At 44.1% G+C, this 20399-nt stretch overlaps 1 protein-coding gene across 1 annotated transcript; it reads right to left on the minus strand.

Moving 5' to 3' along the window:
- Window positions 1-465: 465 nt before the first annotated feature.
- On the minus strand, window positions 466-18204 carry LOC115464233 (zinc finger protein 2-like). Its single transcript, XM_030194630.1, has 3 exons — window positions 18110-18204; window positions 6966-7092; window positions 466-3190 (listed from the first exon to the last, which is right to left on the minus strand). The coding sequence occupies exons 1-3, from the start codon at window positions 18152-18154 to the stop codon at window positions 1197-1199; spliced, it is 2166 nt and encodes a 721-aa protein (XP_030050490.1). The 5' UTR covers window positions 18155-18204; the 3' UTR covers window positions 466-1196.
- Between the last annotated feature and the right edge of the window lie 2195 nt (window positions 18205-20399).

Below are 20399 nucleotides of genomic sequence, written 5' to 3' on the forward strand. Positions count from 1 at the left end.
ATTCAATTCAAGCTTCTCCTTCTTACCTACAAATGCACTCAGTCTGCTGCCCCTCACTATCTTTCTACCCTCATCTCCCCTTACGTTCCCGCCCGTAACCTCCGTTCACAGGATAAATCCCTCCTCTCAGTACCCTTCTCCACCACCGCCAACTCCAGGCTCCGCTCATTCTGCCTCGCCTCACCCTATGCTTGGAACAACCTTCCTGAGCCCTTACGCCAAGCCCCCTCCCTGCCCGTCTTCAAGTCTTTGCTTAAAGCCCACCTCTTCAATGCTGCGTTCGGCACCTAACCCTTACCGTTCAGTGAATCCAGACTGCCCCAATTTGACTGCCCCTATCGGACCGACCGTTCACTTGTCTATTAGATTGTAAGCTCTTTGAGCAGGGACTGTCTCTCTTTGTTAAATTGTACAGCGCTGCGTAACCCTAGTAGCGCTCTAGAAATGTTAAGTAGTAGTAGTAGTAGTAGTAGTATCATGCCAAAGAGAGCTTCCCTCTGGAACTAATAAGATGTCACATATTCCAAACCTTTTCTCTCACCAAATCAATGTAACTCCTGCTGTTCCCTTCTGAAGCACCCACCAAGGTCTCCTGTTTTTTTCCTTTCTCAATTTCTTTCTTAGAGAAGCTCTAAATTGTGTTAAAATGTAATCATTCACATACTTCTTTTGTTTGCTCTTTAGAATTTGAGATCTTAAATTTGCATCAGTCACTTATTCCTCTTCCTTCCAATTTTATGGAAACTTTTCTTGGTATAAATATAGGATGTGTAGCATAAAGGCAGAAGTACATTAACTCCTCCTTATCTGCAAGAGTCAATTCTAGTTATCCCTTAACTTTTTCATTAGCTCCCGTGACTTATCTCCTATTGCAGGGGCTCCATGAACAAGTCCACCATGGCCTTTATCTACAGCGGGGATGTTTTTTTCATCTGCAGTATCTACACTATTGCTAAGACTATCATTGGCCCTAGTGCATAAGCTATGGATGGTCACCTTTTTATGCAGGCCAACATGTGGCCAATATGTATTCTTCCTTTTCTTTCAACCCATACTCATATTTGTAGATTTGCTTTACTGAGATTTCATAAAGCAGTTATACTACAGTGTCACCAGATAAAAGAACTCAACAACATTTGAGAAGAAAAATTATTTTCTAATCCTCAGACATGCAGAGTAATCTTCTTCATGAAGCATTAACTTACACACTCTAAAGGAAATGGTTTCACTCCTGTGTGGATTCTCTCATGTATTGTGAGTTTTCCCTTCTCACGGAAACTTTTACCACATTCACTGCATGTAAATGGTTTTACTCCTGTGTGGATTCTCTCATGTATTCTGAGATTTCCTATTCTATGGAAATTTTTACCACACGCTATACACTTAAATGGTTTCACTCCTGTGTGGATAATCTGGTGTTGAGTGAGAGATCCTTTCTCACTGAAACTTTTACCACACTCAGTACAAGTAAAAGGTTTCACACCTGTGTGGATCCTTAGATGTCTAGTGAGATATGCTTTGTGAAGGAAGCTTTTACTACACTCAGTACATGTAAATGGTTTCAATCCTGTGTGGATTCTCTGGTGTTTGGCAAGGTGTGGCTTCCGAATGAAGCATTTGCCACACTCAGTACACATAAATGGTTTCACTCCGGTGTGCATCCTCTGATGTGCAGTGAGATCTGCCTTCTGAAGGAAGCTTTTACTACACTCAGCACAGCTGAATGGTTTCACTCCTGTGTGGATTCTCTGGTGTTTGGTGAGGTTTGACTTTGGATTAAAACATTTGCCACACTCAGTACACATATATGGTTTCACTCCTGTGTGGATTCTTTGGTGTATGGTGAGTGTTCCCTTCTCACTAAAGCTTTTACCACACTCAGTACATGTAAATGGTTTCACTCCTGTGTGGATTCTCTGGTGTTTGGTGAGGGTTGTCTTCTGATTGAAGCATTTGCCACACTCAGTACACATAAATGGTTTGACACCCGTGTGAATTCTCTGATGTACAGTGAGGTGCATCTTCCGATTGAAGTATTTACCACACTCACTACACATAAACTGTTTCACTCCTGTGTGAATTCTTTGGTGTACAGCGAGTGTTCTCTTATATCTGAAACTTTTATCACATTCAGTACATGTAAATAGTTTCACTCCTCCATGGCTTTCCTGCTGGTTGAGGTCTACTTTCTGACAAGACATTTTTCCACATTTACTACTTGTGCGGGGTTTCACTCCTCTATGTATTTTCTGGTGCACACTGAGTATTATTCCCTTCTCACTAACTCTTTTACTACACGTAGAACGTTGAGTTTGTTTCACTCCTCTGTGGATTTTCTGATGACAGATACTTTTACCACAGTTATATAGGTTTTTCTCTTTTTGAAGTCTCTGGTATTTTGGGAGGTTTGCCTTCCTACAAAAGATTTTTTCAGATTCAGTAGAAATAACAGATTGTAAACCAATTTGAATGTTTTTATGTTCTGTGAATACTTTTCTGTGACAGAAGCTCGTCTTATGCTCTGTAGCTGAATCTGGTCTTTCTCCTGCCTGAAAGTTTTCATTTCTTGTGATGTTTTCTTCCAAGCTTTCATCACTATCAGAACATGAAAATATTCTATCAATGGTGATTTTTTTCTGGAATTTTGTAATGTTATTGACAACACATTTCCCATGTTTTGTTCTTGTACACATTTTGGTTTCTTTATTATTTTTTTGGTGTTGTAGTAGATCTTTCTTCCTGTCAAAACCTTTCCCAAACTCAGAATATGTACAGTTTGTCACTTTTATGCATGTTTTCTGTTGTACATGTAGTTCCACTTGACTGAAGGTTTTCCCACAGTTTCTATATTTAGATGGTCTTTCTTCAGTGTCAGATCTCTGCCATGACTTCAGAGTTACACAATCACTGTGGAATATCTTGCAAATATCACATAAACATCTTTGAGCTGTCATCTGGGTTCTCTGCTCTTCCCCTGTATGAGAGAGACTCCTGGTCTTGTGCCCACAGAGTGCTAAACCTTCAATTGAATTATTTTGCTTCATTTCCGAGATACACTGACTTTTTCCTTTTTCTCCCAAGTCAGAAGTTGTTCCTTCTTTGTCACTTTCTGACAACATCTTTTCCTCTTCAGTCTCCACACTGAGCTTCCACTGATGTCTCTCTGTATTACTGTTTCTGCGATCATCTTCTAGATAAAAAAAAATAAACAAACATTGGGAACTATTGTACAACAGTTTACCCAGTTCAGTAACACAATACCCCTTTGTAAATTTGCCACCCCATTTCCAAGCTGATCACTGCAAGAGATACTGATAGGATATACAATCACATACAAGGTGAAATTATGTCTTAACTGATCATTTCCTGACCTTTAGTCAGCTGCACTGCTCTCCACAAGTGGGTGTTATCCCCTCCTACCAGCAGATGGAGGTAGAGAAAAAGCTAGGCTGTTCCTGTGAACTCACTGGTATAAGCTGCTGGTGCTCTGGGAAAGTTGCAGTAGGCATCTACTAAAGCGGAAGGTCCCTTTCTAACCCCCCCACCCCATGCCCCATCAATCACCACAGCTATAAGAAAGTGCAAGCAAGCATAACACTGCACAATGGCACTCGCTACTCTGCACCTCTAAGGATTGCCTCACTGTGGTTCACATTGTTATTTCGCTTTCTTTCTTTTTTTTTTTTACTGAAAAGGAAAGAGCAGAGCATCCTGAAAGCCTTTGGCTTCAGAACAGTGCAGCCTACTAAAGGAAAAGAAATTATCATGTAAAACATAATTTCACTTTCCATGATGTCTAGGCTGCATCGTTCTGAACAAGTGAGATGTACCCAAGCAGAACTACAGGGTGGAGAAACACAAAGGACTCTTGAGGACAGCTTCAGCAAAGCATGAGCGAGTCCATCCAACCCATAATGCTTCACCAAGGAATGCAGGGATGACCACGTTGGTGCCCTACAGATCTCCTTCAGGGCAACCTTCTGGGTCTTTGCCTAGAAAGTCACCTGAGCCCCCGTTGCTTCAGCCTTCAATCCCGGAGGCACTGGCTAGTTAATACAAACATAAAAGTACTCTTTGGCCACCGTTATCCACTGCACAATCGTGACCTTAGAGGCTGCTCTGCCTTACGAGGGCCATGGAAAAGAATGAAGAGATGACCGGACAGACGGAATTCACTGGTTTCCTGGTGATAGCCACAAGGAAGACCACTTTGAGAGTAAGGTCCTTAATTGAAGCCTGCCTCAAGGGCTTGAAAGGGAGCCGTGGAGAGCACCCAAAGAACCAAATTTAGGTCCCAGGAAGGAATGGAAGGACACACTGGAGGCCACAAATGAATGACCCTCTTTAAAAATTGGGCAACCTCACCATGCACTGCCAGGGAGAGACCCTGCACCTTGCCCTAAAAACTGGAGAAGGCAACCACCTATAATCTGATGGAATTCAAGGCCAGGCCCTGATCCAGTTTCCAACATCACTGCCTGGCTCTAGGTGTTGCCTTGTTTGTTTATGTGGCATTGCCAGTCATCATCTGGACTGTCTTTCCCAGAAGCAGGGGAAGGAACTCCCTGACGGCCTAGCGTACTGCCTTCATCTCAATGTGATTGATGGACCACAACGACTCATTCCCTGGGTCACTCGGCCCAGGCACTGAGCTCCCCAGCTGGGAGACTCGCATTGGTGATAATCACCACCCACTGAGGTGCCTCCAGCGAGACCCCCCCCAAAGGAGGTGACTCAGACATTCCCACCAGAGAGGTATCGGGCGTTCAAACTCCTGGGATACAGGAGTCACAGTAACATAGTAAGTGACGGCAGAAAAAGACCTGTATGGTCCATCCAGTCTGCCCAACAAGATAAATTTGTATGCGCTACTTTATGGTCATGTATTGCTCATAGACTGCATGAGGGCAATAAAAATTGAGGAGTAATAAAACTTTCCTCCTAAGCAAGTCTAAGAATTAAGAATGCCAGATTTCAAATTCAGTAAATGACTCAAATCACTAAGGGGGGCAGTTATCAAGGTGCAGTAAAAGTTGGGCTTTTACTGTACCTTAATCTACCACAGTTGTCCCCAACCAGCAGTAGCTCAGTAGAGCAGGTTACTGACTCCCTTGGTAAATGAATAAAAGCAGTTTGTGCACCACCTTATACAGAAACTTGACCCCTAATAGTAATACTGCAATACTACTGCTAGGGATCACCAGTGCCATTTTGAACCTAGCACCAGCAAGGGCGGGGCAACAGGGATTCACTCCTACCCAGACCTCACTTAACTACCAAAGATGTTAAGGTAAACAGGCAAGGGAGAGGGGCCTTCCAGGCAGAGGAGATTAGAGTGCTATATGAATATGGGGATTCCACTGGGAATGGAAACAGGAGTGCTATTCGAAATTTCTGGCAATACCAGAATGAGGCTTGGAATGCACTGAGCAAGGCAACTGGAGCACCATAATAAGGCTTGGAATGCCCAAAGAGGCAGCCAGAACATCATCAGACTGAGGCTTGGAACACTTACTGTTTGAAAAGTGAATACAGCCCAAAATACCAGAGGAGGCTGTTGGGGTTGGGAGGAAATAGAGGGCTGCAGGCAAGTATGCTATAGTGTCGACTCCTGTCGGTACAGGAGGGGGTAGGAAAAAAAATTAATTGTAGGGAAGGGTGGGGATGGAATGGATCTTGGCAGGTACAGGTGGGTATAGGTTAAATTTCAGTGGGGGGGGGGGGGACAAGTGGGGATGGGTGAAATTTCTGTATCTATGCAACTCTCTAGAGGAGATGGGTCATCTGCTTGAGGTAGGGAACTGAACTGGGGTGGGGAGTTGTCATGAAAACGTATGACATATGAGGGGGCAGGCTTTGGGGCTCCTTACTGTCTATATGGCTAGCCCCTTTAAGTTGTGTCTGGGATCACTGGGCTGCACCATGGGAGCCCAATGCTCCAAGGACAGAAAAACCACCCTAGCTTTTTGCTGTTGATATTGTAGCTTAGTAATGTAGCTTGTAGCATTCATTTTAAGCCGTTATGATTTTTACATACTGAGATATTTTACATGCATTTGTCTGATTTGTATCTCATTAATACGTAACAATTCTGGTCGCCGCACCTCAAAAAAGACATAGTGGAATTGGAAAAGGTGCAGAGAAGGGCGACAAAGATGATACAGGAGATGGGACGGCTTCCCTATCAGGATAGGCTGAAGAGGCTGGGGCTCTTCAGCTTGGAGAAAAGGCGGCTGAGGGGAGCTATGATAGAGGTCTATAAGATAATGAGTGGAATGGAACGGGTCGATGCGGAGCATCTGTTTACGATTTCCAAAATACTAGGACAAGGGGGCATGCAATGAAGCTGCAGTGTGGTAAATTTAAAACGAATCGGAGGAAATGTTTCTTCACTCAACGCGTAGTTAAATTCTGGAATTTGCTGCCGGAAAAGGTGGTTAAGGCGGTTAACTCCACCTGGAAAACAGTGCCAACTGAAGAGGCCGCATGTGTGCCCTTGCCCAAGGCACCTCCTCTAAGGTCATTGCTGTAGTGTCCGTGAGCTGCAGGTAGTTTCAAACCTTGGGAGTTGGAAGCTTGCAGAGTCCATATTTCTGAGCCTGTAATTTCCCTGAGCTGTGTCAAAGTACTCCAGGACCTGGGTAGGGGGGCAGGTGACTTCAGACGATTCACCATCCAAATAAAAATAAAATGCAAAAATGTAAAATTATGCGATACCTTTTTATTGTACTAACCCCTATCGCCCAAGCTGTTTAATTTTTTATGAGCTCTCTGGGAACAATTTCGCTGGCCATAAGAACATAAGCGTTGCCATACTGGGACAGACTGAAGGTCCATCAAGCCTAGACAGGCTGTGACCATACTTGGAAGTTTATGAACTAAAAGAAGTGCAGGAAAACGCATCAAATTACTTTTATTAAATAAGCCCCTGTATGTGCTAAAAATGGAGATAACACAGTCCTTACCTAGTGAGATCAGGGTCTCATAATTCTCCTTCATCACCTCCCTGTAAAGCTCCTTCTGGCCTTCATTCAAATACTCCCACTGCTCCTGAGAAAAATCAACACTGATGTCCTCAAACGTCACTGGCACCTGAAACACAAACCAGAAACAAACTCAGTGACATGTGGAGGAGCTCAGAATGCATTAGAGTTCAGATGACTTTATTCTGCTAACAGGAAAGGGGACTCCAGAACCCCTCTTCCCCAGAAAGTGGATTTACTTCTCCACGTGTAGCCTAAGACTCAGTTTCCTCAGTCAGTGATTCCCAAACTTGGAACCCCAGCCAGCCAAGTTTTCAGGATATCCACAATAAATATTCATGCGATCAGTATACATACACTGCCTCTTTGGTATGCAAATCCATGTCATGCATATACATTGTGGATATCCTGAAAACCTGGCTAGCTGGGGTTCCCCTTGGGCAAGTCTGGGAATCCCTGCTCTATATACTCCAGTGTTTGTAAATCTAACTATGAACTTAGATGCTGACATTTATACCAACTAGTATTATATAAAGCAGGGGCTTAGCTACGTGGGGCCACGGGGGCATGGGCCCCCATAGATTTGGCCCTGACCCCCCCTGCCGATGACCCTCTCAACCCCCCTCCCGCCGCCAACCCACTGTCAGGGACCTTTGCTGGTGGGGGCCCGAAACCCCCGCCAGCCAAGGTTCTCTTCTCCGGCGCGGCCACGTTGCTGATCTGCAAGGCTTCATTTTGTTTCTGTGAGTCTGACGTCAAGACTCACAGAAACAGAACGAAGCTTTGCAGACCAGCCAGCAATGCGGCTGCGCCGGAGAAGAGAACCGGCTTGCGGGGTTGGGGTCCCCCGCCAGCAAAGGTACCTGGCAGCGGGTTGGTGGTGGCGGGAAGGGGGGGGTCAAAGTTGGTGGTGGCAGCAGTGGCAGGGGGCTAAAATGTGCCCCCTCACCTTGGGCTCTGGACCCCCCCTCCCACCGAAGTCTGGCTACGCCCCTGATATAAAGGGACGTAGGTATCTATGTTCCTCCATAGAACATGCTCCTACCAGGCACCTCTTAGGAGTTGATACAGTGGAACGGAAAATATTATGCGTAAACACTGGTGCTACAAAAACAGAAAATATTTCTGTAGCACCAGAAATGGCACGCGCTGGGGGTGGGAACTACCTGTTGGTAGTGCCTGTTTGGCGAGCGGTAAGCCACGGTGAGCTTATCGCCACTTCGTAACAGGGCCCCTTAAGTCACCTGCACTTATGTCTGCTGAAACCAGGTGTATATGCCAGTTGACTAAATTAGGCGTAGGATCAGGCATATTCCACAAAATTGAGCATAACTCATAGGAACACCCCCCCCCCCCCCCCCCCCCAAAAAAATGTCCCTTTGAAATTACGCACAATAGGAATTATGCACTCATTATAGAATACGATTTGCGTGTAACTCTCAATCAACACCAATTAACATCTATAATTGGTTGTTAGCAGTCAATTATTGGCGCTAATTGGCCCAGTCCTCAGGGCACAACCAAGCCAGTCAGGTTTTCAAGATATTAATGTGTTAGATATGTGAAATTCCACTTTCTCTTGATTTGTGGCAGGTTAAGAATTTACTCTCCCCTCCCTCCATCAAATTGTGACATGAAATCTTGCGTAACTTTAATCAGAGCTGCCAAGTTACCCAGTTCCAAGAGGAAGGCTGTAGACCAGCCCTGGATTTTAGGCAACCCTGTCATGGTACAAAATGGAACTCGAACTACAGATACCACACCGCTTTTGGGATATGTTCAAATCCAGGAGTGACCAAAAGGCTCCCTCCCAGAGAAGCAACTAGCCTGTGCCCCTGAATATGTGTTCAGAGGGCTTTGTAGATACAACCCTAGCATAGCAAGCTGCACAGCGGAAATGACGTGCTTGACACATCTATGTGGTGCTGGGAGATGTCTCTACTGGAATAGCAGGGGGTTCTGCTGGTCAGGAATGAGGTACAATTAAAGAACTGTGTTTTGGAGGAGGAGGCCCCAACTGGAATGCCAGGGAGGTGTTCATTGGCTGCAGCGAAGTGCACGGAATGAATGAGATAGGAGTGGAATAGGAGGGAGTAGTGCATCAGGCAGGATTAAGGTGCAGTGGCAGAACAACGTGTGTGAGGGTCTCAGTACTAAAATATCAGAAATAGCAGGGACTGTTGCAAAGGAGGAGGACAGGCAAAAATATCTGGAAAAGCTACGAGAAGCTGGAAAAACGGTCGGGAATGCAAAGAGGCAAATGGAAGAAAGGATAGCCAATACGGTAAAATTGGGGGACAAGACATTTTTCAGATATATAAATGACAAGAGGAAGTGCCATAATAGCATTGTGAGACTCAAAGCTGAGGGGGGGGGGGGGGGGGGGAATATGTAGAAGCTGATAAGGATAAAGCTGAACTGCTTAACAATTATTTCTGTTTTGTGTTCACGGATGAAAGGCCGGGGGTAGGACCGAAGAAAACAAATGCTAATGGGGATGGACCGATTCTCAGAAGACTGTGTTCGTGTGGAGCTAGCTAAACTAAAAGTAGACAAAGCCATGGGGCCTGATGGGATACATCTGAGGGTACTGAAGAAATTCGGAGATGATCTGGCAGCACCGCTGTCTGACTACTACTACTACTATTTAGCATTTCTATAGCGCTACAAGGCGTACGCAGCGCTGCACAAACACAGAAGAAAGACAGTCCCTGCTCAAAGAGCTTACAATCTAATAGACAAAAAATAAAGTAAGCAAATCAAATCAATTAATGTGTACAGGAAGGAGGGTAGGTGCAGGCAAGTGGTTACGAGTCAAAAGCAATGTTAAAGAGGTGGGCTTTCAGTCTATATTTAAAGGTGGCCAAGGATGGGGCAAGACGTAGGGGCTCAGGAAGTTTATTCCAGGCGTAGGGTGCAGCGAGACAGAAGGCGCGAAGTCTGGAGTTGGCAGTAGTGGAGAAGGGAACAGATAAGAAGGATTTATCCATGGAGCGGAGTGCACGGGAAGGGGTGTAGGGAAGGACGAGTGTGAAGAGATACTGGGGAGCAGCAGAGTGAGTACATTTATAGGTTAGTAGAAGAAGATTGACCTCTTCAATGCTTCCTTAGAGTCTGCAGTGGTCCTGGAGGACTGCAGAAGGGTGGGTGTAGTCCCCCTGCACAAGAGTGGAAGTAAGGAGGAGAGGTTGGGAATTACAGACCTGTCAGTCTGACTTCAGTGGTGAGTAAACTAATGGAAATGCTTCTAAAGAGGAGGATTGCAAGGTTTTTCAAATCGAATGGACTACAAGACCCGAGGCAGCATGGCTTCACTACAGGCAGGTCATTTCAGACAAATCTGAATGATTCCTTTGACTGGGTGACCAAACAGCTGGATGTGGAAGGGGCGCTAGATGTGGCATACTTGAATTTTAGCAAGGCCTTTGACATGGTTCCACATACTACACGACTGATAAATAAACTGAATGTCCTTGGTATGGGACCTAAAGTGACTGACTAGGTTAAAAACTGGTTAAGTGGAAAGAGACAGAGGGTAGTGGTAAATGGAGCTTGCTCTGAGGAAAGGGATGTTATCAGTGGTGTACCGCAGGGATTGGTCCTTGGGCTAGCTCTTGTTAACATCTTTGTAAGTGATATTGCGGAGGGACTGTCTGGTAAGATTTGTCTCTTTGCGGATGATACCAAACTCTGTAATGGGGTGGACACCCCGGAGGATATGGATGGTATAAAGAAGGATCTAGCGAAGCTTGAAGAACGGTCCGATCATTGGTAACTAAGATTTAATGCTAACAAATGCAGGGTTATGCACTTGGGTCACAAAAACCCAAGGGAACAGTACAGTATAGGGGGTGAAGAGCTTCTGTGTAAGAAAGAAGACCGGGACTTGGGGGTGATTGTGTCTGATGAACTTAAGGTGGTCAAACAGATGGAAAAGGTGACGGTCAAAGCCAGAAGGATGCTTGGGTGCATAAGGAGAGGGAAGACCAGCATGAAAAAAAAGAGGTGATAGTGCCCTTGTGTAGGTCTCTGGTGAGGCCCCATTTAGAGTACTGCATGCAGTTCTGGAGACTACACCTATGGAAAGGCATAAACACGATGGAGTCGGTCCAGAGGGCAGCTACAAAATTGGTAAGCGGTCTCTGTCATAAATCATATAGGCACAGGCTTAGGAACCTCAACAAGTATACACTGGAAGTGAGGTGGGAGAGAGGGGATATGATAGAGAAATGTAAATACCTCAGTGGCATCAATATACAGGAGGTGAGCCTTTTTCAAATGAAGGAAAACTCTGGAATGAGAGGGCATAGGATGACGTTAAGAAGAAACAGGCTTAGGAGGAATCTAAGAAAATACTCTTTCACCGAAAGGGTGGTGGATATGTGGAATGGCCTCCCGATGAAGGTTGTGGAGACGAGGACTGTGTCAGAATTTAAGAAAGCGTGGGACAGGCATGTGGGATCCCTTAGGAAAGGAACAGTTAGTGGTTATTGAGGATGGGCAGACTGGATGGGCCGTTTGGCCCTTATCAGCCGTCATGTTTCTAGGAATGAGGGGCAATAGCAGAGCTGTGTGTGTGTAAAAGTCTTGATGCTAGAACTACAGGTGGTGTTACATAACAGAAATGAGATGCAGTAGTAGAGCTACATGTGTGTGTGTGTGGGGTCTCCATATTGGAATAGTAGGGGGGGTAAGGGGCAGAAGTGAAGTACACCATCAGTGCTAACGAAAGGGAGGAAGCAGCCTTGTATTTGGAGGAATGGGCTGAGAACCAGTGAAGCCGGGATTCAAATCCAGCTTCTGCCACTGAGTTTTCTTGTGATCTTGGGTAGAATCACTTCATCTCCTGTGGCCTCAACCATTGAATTCATAGCTGGGAGTTTCATTTTTTTATTTTATTTGCAATTTAATAGTAAAACTAAATATTACAAACAGCAAAAACGGAAAAGCAGCATATTACAACATTCCCACAATACAAAATAAAACCCCCCAAATCTGACAAACCTCCCCCAATTTCCCCCCCCTCACTAATAAGTGGCTGTGTAGAAAACAGAGACCCACCCTTCAGAATAGGAAGAAGATGGTACAGGAAAACAAAGCTCAATTAGTCAAGAAATGTAAACGTCCCAAACTTTGTGAAAACTCAATAAGCGACTAGAGTGAGTAGGTGTCTCGCTGCACCTTACGCCTGGAATAAACTTCCTGAGCCCCTACGTCTTGCCCCATCCTTGGCCACCTTTAAATCTACACTGAAAGCCCACCTATTTAACATTGCTTTTGACTCGTAACCACTTGTAACCACTCGCCTCCACCTACCCTCCTCTTTCCTGTACACATTAATTGATTTGATTACTTTATTTTTTTGTCTATTAGATTGTAAGCTCTTTGAGCAGGGACTGTCTTTCTTCTATGTTTGTGCAGCGCTGCGTACGCCTTGTAGCGCTATAGAAATGCTAAATAGTAGTAGTAGTAGAGTGAAGTGCAGTCAGCTTGGTCACCTGGTATATATAATCCAGTTTGTGAAGGACTCTTGGCAGGGATGGCATCATCGGTTGTTTCCATGCCACTACAATCACTAGCTTGCTTGCCACAAAGACTGGTGGCCAGTTTGTCAGAGTCTTTTACGACTCCCCGTGGTTTGAAATGTAATAAGCAATACACTGCTTTATGGGGATAGCTGAGCTGAAGCATTATATAGGACAAGGTCCACCATACGTGATACACATCTCCCACTGCTCCACAATTTCGCCAACATTGACCTGTCCCAGAGCTGAACATTCACAGTAGGCACTGGGGTGTATAATACCAGTGATAAAATATCTTGTACCCATTTTCAATTAGATTAGCTGAAACTGAAACCTTAACATAGCTGGGAGTTTCAGCTCCTTCATGCATACTCACTCTGGATACTATTAATTCAAGCCTTACTCTTTGAACCAAATGCAATATTCCAGCCAGACACACCTAATCAGGATGGACACTAGGTGCACACTTACCATCCCAGCACATCAATCATGCAATTTATATTTTTAAAAAAATAATTTTAGAAGGGAGGGAGGCGGGGAATTTTGTGCAAGAAAATGAGTCCTGGACAGATCAGTTTCCGTAGGGGTTTTTCCCCGATATCTCACCTTTGATGGTCTAAGGCCTGGTTAGGCCTGAACCATCTTTTCCTGAACCAATATGGATTCTGCAGCCTGAGGCCTCAATATAACATTTACCAGCTTTCTACAAAGGAAAACTAAGTCTTGGCACAGCTATGCTGGTGACTTCATCAAGGACATGTTTACATGTACTAGCCTTCCAGTTATCTCCTGGGAAAGTGTGGAGGAGCATAAGAACATAAGAGTAGCCATACTGGGTCAGACCAATGGTCCATCTAGCCAGTATCCTGTTTCCAACATCTGTGAATCATGGAGGGGAGTTTGGTACTGACCGATAAGATGTTCTTGCTGGAAGCCCACAAGGCCCCTCATTGTTATGACTGTGGGTAATGAGCTGGACAGTGGTACACAGTTAGTGATTGGTCTATGTTTGTCATCTGCTGGACCAGGAGGGCAGTGCCAACGTTGGGCATGAGAAGGAGAAAGAAGAGAAGAAGATTTCATGGTGTACAGATCTCTCTCAGAGGAGATAGAGACTGATTTGCCCAAACACCTGTGAACTGTATTTCTATGCTGAGCACTGCACAAGGTCAAGTTCAGAAGCAGCTCTGTGACTTCCCCCCAAAGACTATAAATAGCTGCTAAACGTGTAAGGACATCAGACTAATACCCGACTGATGAAGCTCACAGGATGAATTCTGCTGGAGCCTGGGGAGGAGCCAATTCATCACCCTATCTGGACTCTAAACTAGAGAATGAAACAAGGACGGGGAACCGCAGTAATCGCAGGGACGGGGACAAACTTTGTCCCCGTGTCATTTTCTACTTTGAAGTCTTTTAATGAACTGGACTGTTACTTATGTTTAAGTGATGCCTACAAAGATACTTTGATTTTTTGGAAAAACAAGCAAACATGCTGGCCACAGCTAGCAAAATTTGCATGGGGGATCCAGTACATCCTGCTACCAGCACATCTTCTAAGAAGACATCTTCTATTGCAGGAAGGACTGAATCCTGAGATTGTTGATGACTTCTTATTTAATCTACAGATTAAAAAACCATAACAGTGCTTTATAGGGCATATTTCTCCCCTCTAGGGCATACAGAACGGATTGTATTTTGTACCCCTGGACATTTTAACAGGGTGGATTAGGATTCCTTGGAGTAGTAGAAATCACCTATTGTTAGGGTTGGAAAGGTAGAGGGTGGTGGTGGGAAGGAGGGTTATTATAGCTGCTCATTGTTTATTATTGTTCTCGATTTGTAATTTATACACAACAGTTGCACAGCGTATTGTTCCTTTTTATACTTTAATAAAAAGATTTAAATATAAAATTATAAGTGTTCAAGGCTTCTGCAGAAGAGGACAGAGCCCATGGGGACGGGGACAGAACCTGCGGGGATGGGGTGGGGATGGAGACAGGGCCTGCGGGGACGGGCAGGGACAAACTTTGTCCTTGTGTCATTCTCTACTCCAAATCTACGAACTGCAAGAGTGAGATATAGGACTTTTCTCTCTTATGGAACAGGTTTTAGTTAGTTTTGGTTTTGCCTGTGAAGGACTGGTTGTCCCAGGTCCTGTGGTCAGTAGCCTAACTTTGCTGCTAAATTGGTAATCTCTTCTCAGGGTATATTATAGTTGTATAGTTATATTTCTGGTTTTGTCATTGGTCCTTTCATTGGGGTGGGGGTGGGGCAGCCTTACAAGAATCTAAGGGCCACATTAGGTACTGGTCATATCTCCAAACGAGTCCTGAGAAATTGCTACATGATTTGCTGTTACCTACAGTACCTTCCAGTTCAGATTAATAATTTGCAATGTTGATTCTATATAAATATATTTACATAAGCAAATTATACATGTAAATTAAAGGCAAGCTTTGTCTTCCACGGCACTCATGCCCATTTGTAGAGGAGCGTGTTCTCCTTTTGGGGTACACTGAGTCGGCCACTCTTAAAAGTGAGCTAATGTGGTGACTTCAGAAAAAGGATTTCTGTGGATGCAGTGATTCTGGAGAAATCACCTGCCTATACACAACCATATATAATACTCCATGATATGGGTATTACTAAGACAGGAGTGTTAAGTTTCCAGATGCCCTTGGGGGGGAGGGAGGACCCTGCCAGTGGGAAAGAGAGTGAGATTACAAGGACTTCCCAGGGGAGGGGCTGGCAGAGAAGTTATGGAGATAAAATGGTTTCCCTGTGAGGAGTGACCGCAGGGGTGGAGTTTAGGAAATAATAAGAGTCTGGAGTGAGGTACATAAGGTCTCTGGTTGCCTGTACTTCCGCCAGAACCCTTGGGAGTATGGGGGGAGGGGGTGGCGAGGGTCCTGGAGTGAGAAGAAGTGAATTCAAGCTGAGTGCAGGAGTAGTTGCTGCCTCTACAAGTGGCAACTGGAAAGGAATCAGAGCTTCAGGTGGATAAGGGGAATCCAGCCTGGAAGAGGGACCAGGACAGGGTAAGCCTGTCCAAGGCCGGAGGTACACTGCTGGAAAAAGGACAGCCTAAAGGGACTGTGCATGAAGGAGTTGAATTGGTATCGGGAGAAACAGGAACAGCTGTGAATTTATTCCTGACACTACAGGATGGGTAAAGGACAGGAGTCTGTGTACATATTTAGTCTTGGAAACATGCAAAGAGGAAAGTGGAGTGGCTGAGGTTATTACCAACAGTCTTGGACAGATATCTACTATAATAAAACTCACCCTCAACGTTCTGAGGACACTGACGTCTGTGAAGCCAAGCCCTGACTTCCTTCAAAAAGGTTCGAAGGTTCGTGGTGGTGAAGCCACCAAAATCGCTCTGGGCCCCACCCTCAAGGGCGGAGCTATGGCAGAACAACAAAGGGGTTGGCAGGGAGGGAGGCAGGGGGGGGAAATCACTCCGGGCCCCGCCCTCGCATCAAACGTCATGACGTTGGGGGCGGAGCAATGGCAGAACAACAAAGAGGTTGGCCAGGGAGGGGGGGTGTTGGCGACGAAAACCTTGCTAGCACCCGTTTCATTTGCTCAGAAACGGGCCTCTTTTACTAGTTGTATATAAAAGCGTTCTGAAGAGTTTGCCTGCTGGTTGCAGAAGTTCCAGTAAAGTGTTTGTATTCTACCAGTTCCTGGAGTACAGAGTGATCTTTCTGGAGAGAGAAAGTGCTGGACTACTCCAGGCCAGAAAGTTTAACTGAATCTGTCCTAGCTTCCCAATACCCAGATCTCTATTCCAGACCATTGACCCATTCTCAAGCTCGATGGATGGGAACTGTGATGGTATGAGTGATGAGCTGAGTGGAGACAGAATAGAGATCTATGAGAGAAATAAGTTTCCCCTGTGACCCAGGTCCAAGTTGTTGCCAACCCGAGCTAGTAAAGACTGAGACCTGGGTTACACACATAATACATCTGACACAAACAAGGATAAGTATAACCTTTCAATCAGCAAATACATATGCAACAGAGGCAAAATACAAGCAGACGTAGCTGTTTGGAAACAAGAATATTGAAAGGTCAGGGTAAAAGCTGGATTTCCTGGATCCTCAAAGCACTACCTTAAAAACAGATTGCTTTTAAGTTTTGACTGCTGCTGCTTTTGGTATGCAGCGAGCCCCAGCACTGACCTGCTTAGGCCTTTCTGGTGGTCCCGTCCCATCTGACATGTTGTTCTCTTCCTATGAGGGCTGGACCCGACAGAAAGTGACAGGTCTGGGGTGGGACTTACCACATGTACTGTTATATTTGGTCATTTTACTATTGTTATGCTGTCAACAAAATTGCAAGTTTTATGTTAAACTGTTCCTGTTGTACACTGCCATGGGTGAATCTCTTCATAAAGGTGGTTAATAAATCCCAATAAATAAATAAATATAGGAAGCATCAGCTGTAGTGAAAACAGCAGAGAGTGCTTACTTATCTATTTGCAATTGATTTGGTGCTGCTGGGAGAGGGGAAATCTAATGGCCAGTGGGGAGGGGGAGAGGTAAGCAGTTGCACGGTAGGGGGGAGGGGGTGAAGAAAACGAGCATTACTGGGGAAGAAAAGAGATGCTTTAGACGATGGTGGGAAGAGGAGACACATTCTGGAGATGAAGGGGGGCAGGACAGGAAGAAGCGATCCACCATGTAATCAAGGCAGAAGGGCCGCATCCATCTGGATGCAGCATTCATTCCCAGTGGAAGGGCTGGAGCCGCACAAATTCCCATTTGAAGGGTTGGAGACACCTGGATGCAGCACTAATTCACATCATAAGGAATGGATCTACCTGAATGAAGCATCTACTTGTATCCAGCACCCAATCCCACCAAAAGGGGGAAATGGGACTTGATATACCGCCTTTCAGTGGTATTTTGCAACTACATTCAAAGCGGTTTACATATATTCAGGTACTTATTTTGTACCAGGGGCAATGGAGGGTTAAGTGACTTGCCCAGAGTCACAAGGAGCTGCAGTGGGAATTGAACTCAGTTCCCCAGGATCAAAGTCCACTGCACTAACCACTAGGCTACTCCTCCACTAGCAACATTCCGTGTAGAAGGTTGTGCAGGCTTCTGTTTCTGTGAGTCTGACGTCCTGCACGTATGTGCAGGACGTCAGACTCACAGAAGCAGAAGCCTGCGCGGCCGCATTGCTGATCTGCAAGGGCAGGCTTCTACATAGAATGTTGCTAGTGGAATAGCAACATTCCATGTAGAATCTCAAATAGTAGCAACATTCCAGAATCTCAAATAGTAGCAACAGCAACATTCCATGTTGAATGTCAAATAGGGAAAGGGATATTGGACTTGATATACTGCCTTTCTGAGGTTTTTGCAACTACATTCAAAGCGGTTTACATATATTCAGGTACTTATTTTGTACCAGGGGCAATGGAGGGTTAAGTGATTTGCCCAGAGTCACAAGGAGCTACAGTGGGAATCAAACCCAGTTCCCCAGGATCAGAGTCCACTGCACTAACCACTAGGCTACTCCTCCACTCACAAAAGGGCTTGATCTACCTAGATCCAGCACCACATCCCAGAAAAATTCTCCTACCTGCTGAGCAGAAAGTCCTACAGCCATTCTCCTGCTCTTCTCCATAGCACGACATACCTAGCTCGCCTCCGGCTCCCTCCTGCAGGCACAGATAAGTGCAGCAGGCGCCCAATCAGCCAAGCTTGTTCTCTCCTATGGCTTCAAAGTTTAGCCCAAAGAGGTTGTTGGGTTGACGTAATGACATCAAAACGTTGAAGCTACGTAGGATAATCTTTTTTCCCCTCCTCTGCGCCGCCGTCATTCATGTACACATAAAACAAAGCAAACAAGACGTATGGGCTGTTGCGTCCAAGTTGTTGTTCTTTATTGCTACTGGCATTTTTATTTGATCCCACAGTATTTTCAAACATGTCTGCTTGTGCAACATACGGATGTACAAGGAGGAACTATAATAACGGAATACATTTTCAAAGGTAGCGTAATAAATTGTTATAAATCGTAATCAAAGTATGTCGTTTGACATTAGGTGGAAGCATTTAGAATCTTTGTTTTGAGTGTACGCAAAACAGAATAACCTAAGTGGCTTCAACGTTTTGAAGTCATGCCGTCTCCTGCGCTCAGATCAAGGAAATTGGCTGAAACAGGAGATGAAGTGAGTCTATCTAGTCCATAGAATGCAAGGAGGTTGAAGAAAATAAGAGACGGGATGCTCCTATCTAGTCCATTATACGGGCTGAAGCCAGTAGGCGGAGCTTGCTGCCGTTTTACTTCACCCAAAACAATAGCAAAAGATTATTAGAAAGAACGGACTGATAATGCTTAAGAGTGGTCCGCCTGTAAAAAGTCCTTAAAATGTGGAGAACAAAATATTTTTCTGTTTTTTACTTATTTCACAGCTTTTTAATTTATTTCAAACCTTCCCATATGTAGATATAAATATTGTAAAATAAAAATTGAATATCACTAAAGCCAGGGCTGTCAAGTTACCCATTCCAGGATGGAGACATTTTGGCCAGTCCTAGATTTCTGCCAACCTCATCCTGGTTGCATTATGGGACCTGTGCACTGATTTTTCAATGAGTAGAATCATGGACTACAAATACCACACTGCTTTGGGATATAAGTAAAACCAGGACCAGCCAAAATGTCTCCCTCCTGGAATGGGTAACTTGGCAGCTCTGCTAAAACAGCTTAACAATTTATTGTAGCTGGTAGAAAAACAGCAGTTATAAACTATGTATTTTGTACTCATTTTTCTACACTGTTCTACACAAATACAGATGTTTTGTTTCATGCAGACCTCTTTTGTTTAAACATAACTAAAGGGATTATAAGCCCCTAACGCAGTCCATTGGTTTTCTTATATTTTGTTCTTCAGATGACTTATACTAGTCTGTGCCAAAACTGAAAACGTTTCTCTCTTCTAGTGATCAATAATAAAAGGAGCTCATTGTGAACACTATCCACCCTATAAGGTTGTTTTATTGCCGTACGTGAGGAATTGTGATATTGAATAAATAAGTGTATGATTGTGTGACATAAAAATACAAATAAGAGGGATCAAAACATGATAAATAGAATACAAACTTTAAAATTAAATAATAGCACAGTAAAAAACATAGTTAATGAAATAAAAAAAAACTTGAATAGGTAAAAATACTTGCAAAGGAAGGACATCTGTGGCAGTTTGTTAAATGGTGTTACAAAAATCTATATTTGTCTAAAAAAAAGGCATATATTACATTCACAGCTTGATGAATTTATACAAAGTGCATCTTTTGGATTTATACACAACTGTATACTGGACCTAAATGTATATATATATATATATATATATATATATATATATGCTACTATCACCAAGGGCTTACTTAGTATAGAAAATATAAGTAATTGCATTGTTACCTTTTGCAATCAGATAAATCAATTCTTGTATCTAATCAAAAAACATTTGTGCTTGTATTAGTTCATATAAAAATTTTAAAAAATAAAATAAAAAAATAATAAAAATAACTTGACATCTAGGCAACTGAGTGTTACTGAACCATTTAATACCACATAATATGGTGTAGTGACAAAAATGTATGAAAGAAAGACGGTGTGTAAGTCCACGTTTAACCTGCTGACTAATCTCTAGTTGTGTAGTGTTAAGAACTAAATAATACACAACATCCGGACAAGAAGATATAAATAATCGGTTACCTTGTGGCCTGTGAGATAAGGGACAAATCTCTCTTGTCGTCCCCCTTCTCCTCCACTGCTAACTCCAGGCATCGTTCCTTTTCTCTCGCGGCACCTTATGCCCGGAATAAACTTCCTGAGCCTGTACGTCTAGCTCCATCTCTACCTG

The sequence above is a fragment of the Microcaecilia unicolor genome, chromosome 1 (assembly GCF_901765095.1).
Source record: "Microcaecilia unicolor chromosome 1, aMicUni1.1, whole genome shotgun sequence".
NCBI classification, from domain to species: domain Eukaryota; kingdom Metazoa; phylum Chordata; class Amphibia; order Gymnophiona; family Siphonopidae; genus Microcaecilia; species Microcaecilia unicolor.

What these genes read in the sequence shown, in the direction of transcription:
- LOC115464233 (XM_030194630.1), bottom strand. Translation starts at nt 18,154, where the DNA reads ATGGAGAAGAGCAGGAGAATGGCTGTAGGACTTTCTGCTCAGCAG. An exon ending in TAGGACTTTCTGCTCAGCAG is followed by an intron (nt 7,093 to 18,109) that starts GTAGGAGAATTT and finishes TTTGTGTTTCAG; the next exon opens with GTGCCAGTGACGTTTGAGGA. An exon ending in TGAGACCCTGATCTCACTAG is followed by an intron (nt 3,191 to 6,965) that starts GTAAGGACTGTG and finishes TTTTTTATCTAG; the next exon opens with AAGATGATCGCAGAAACAGT.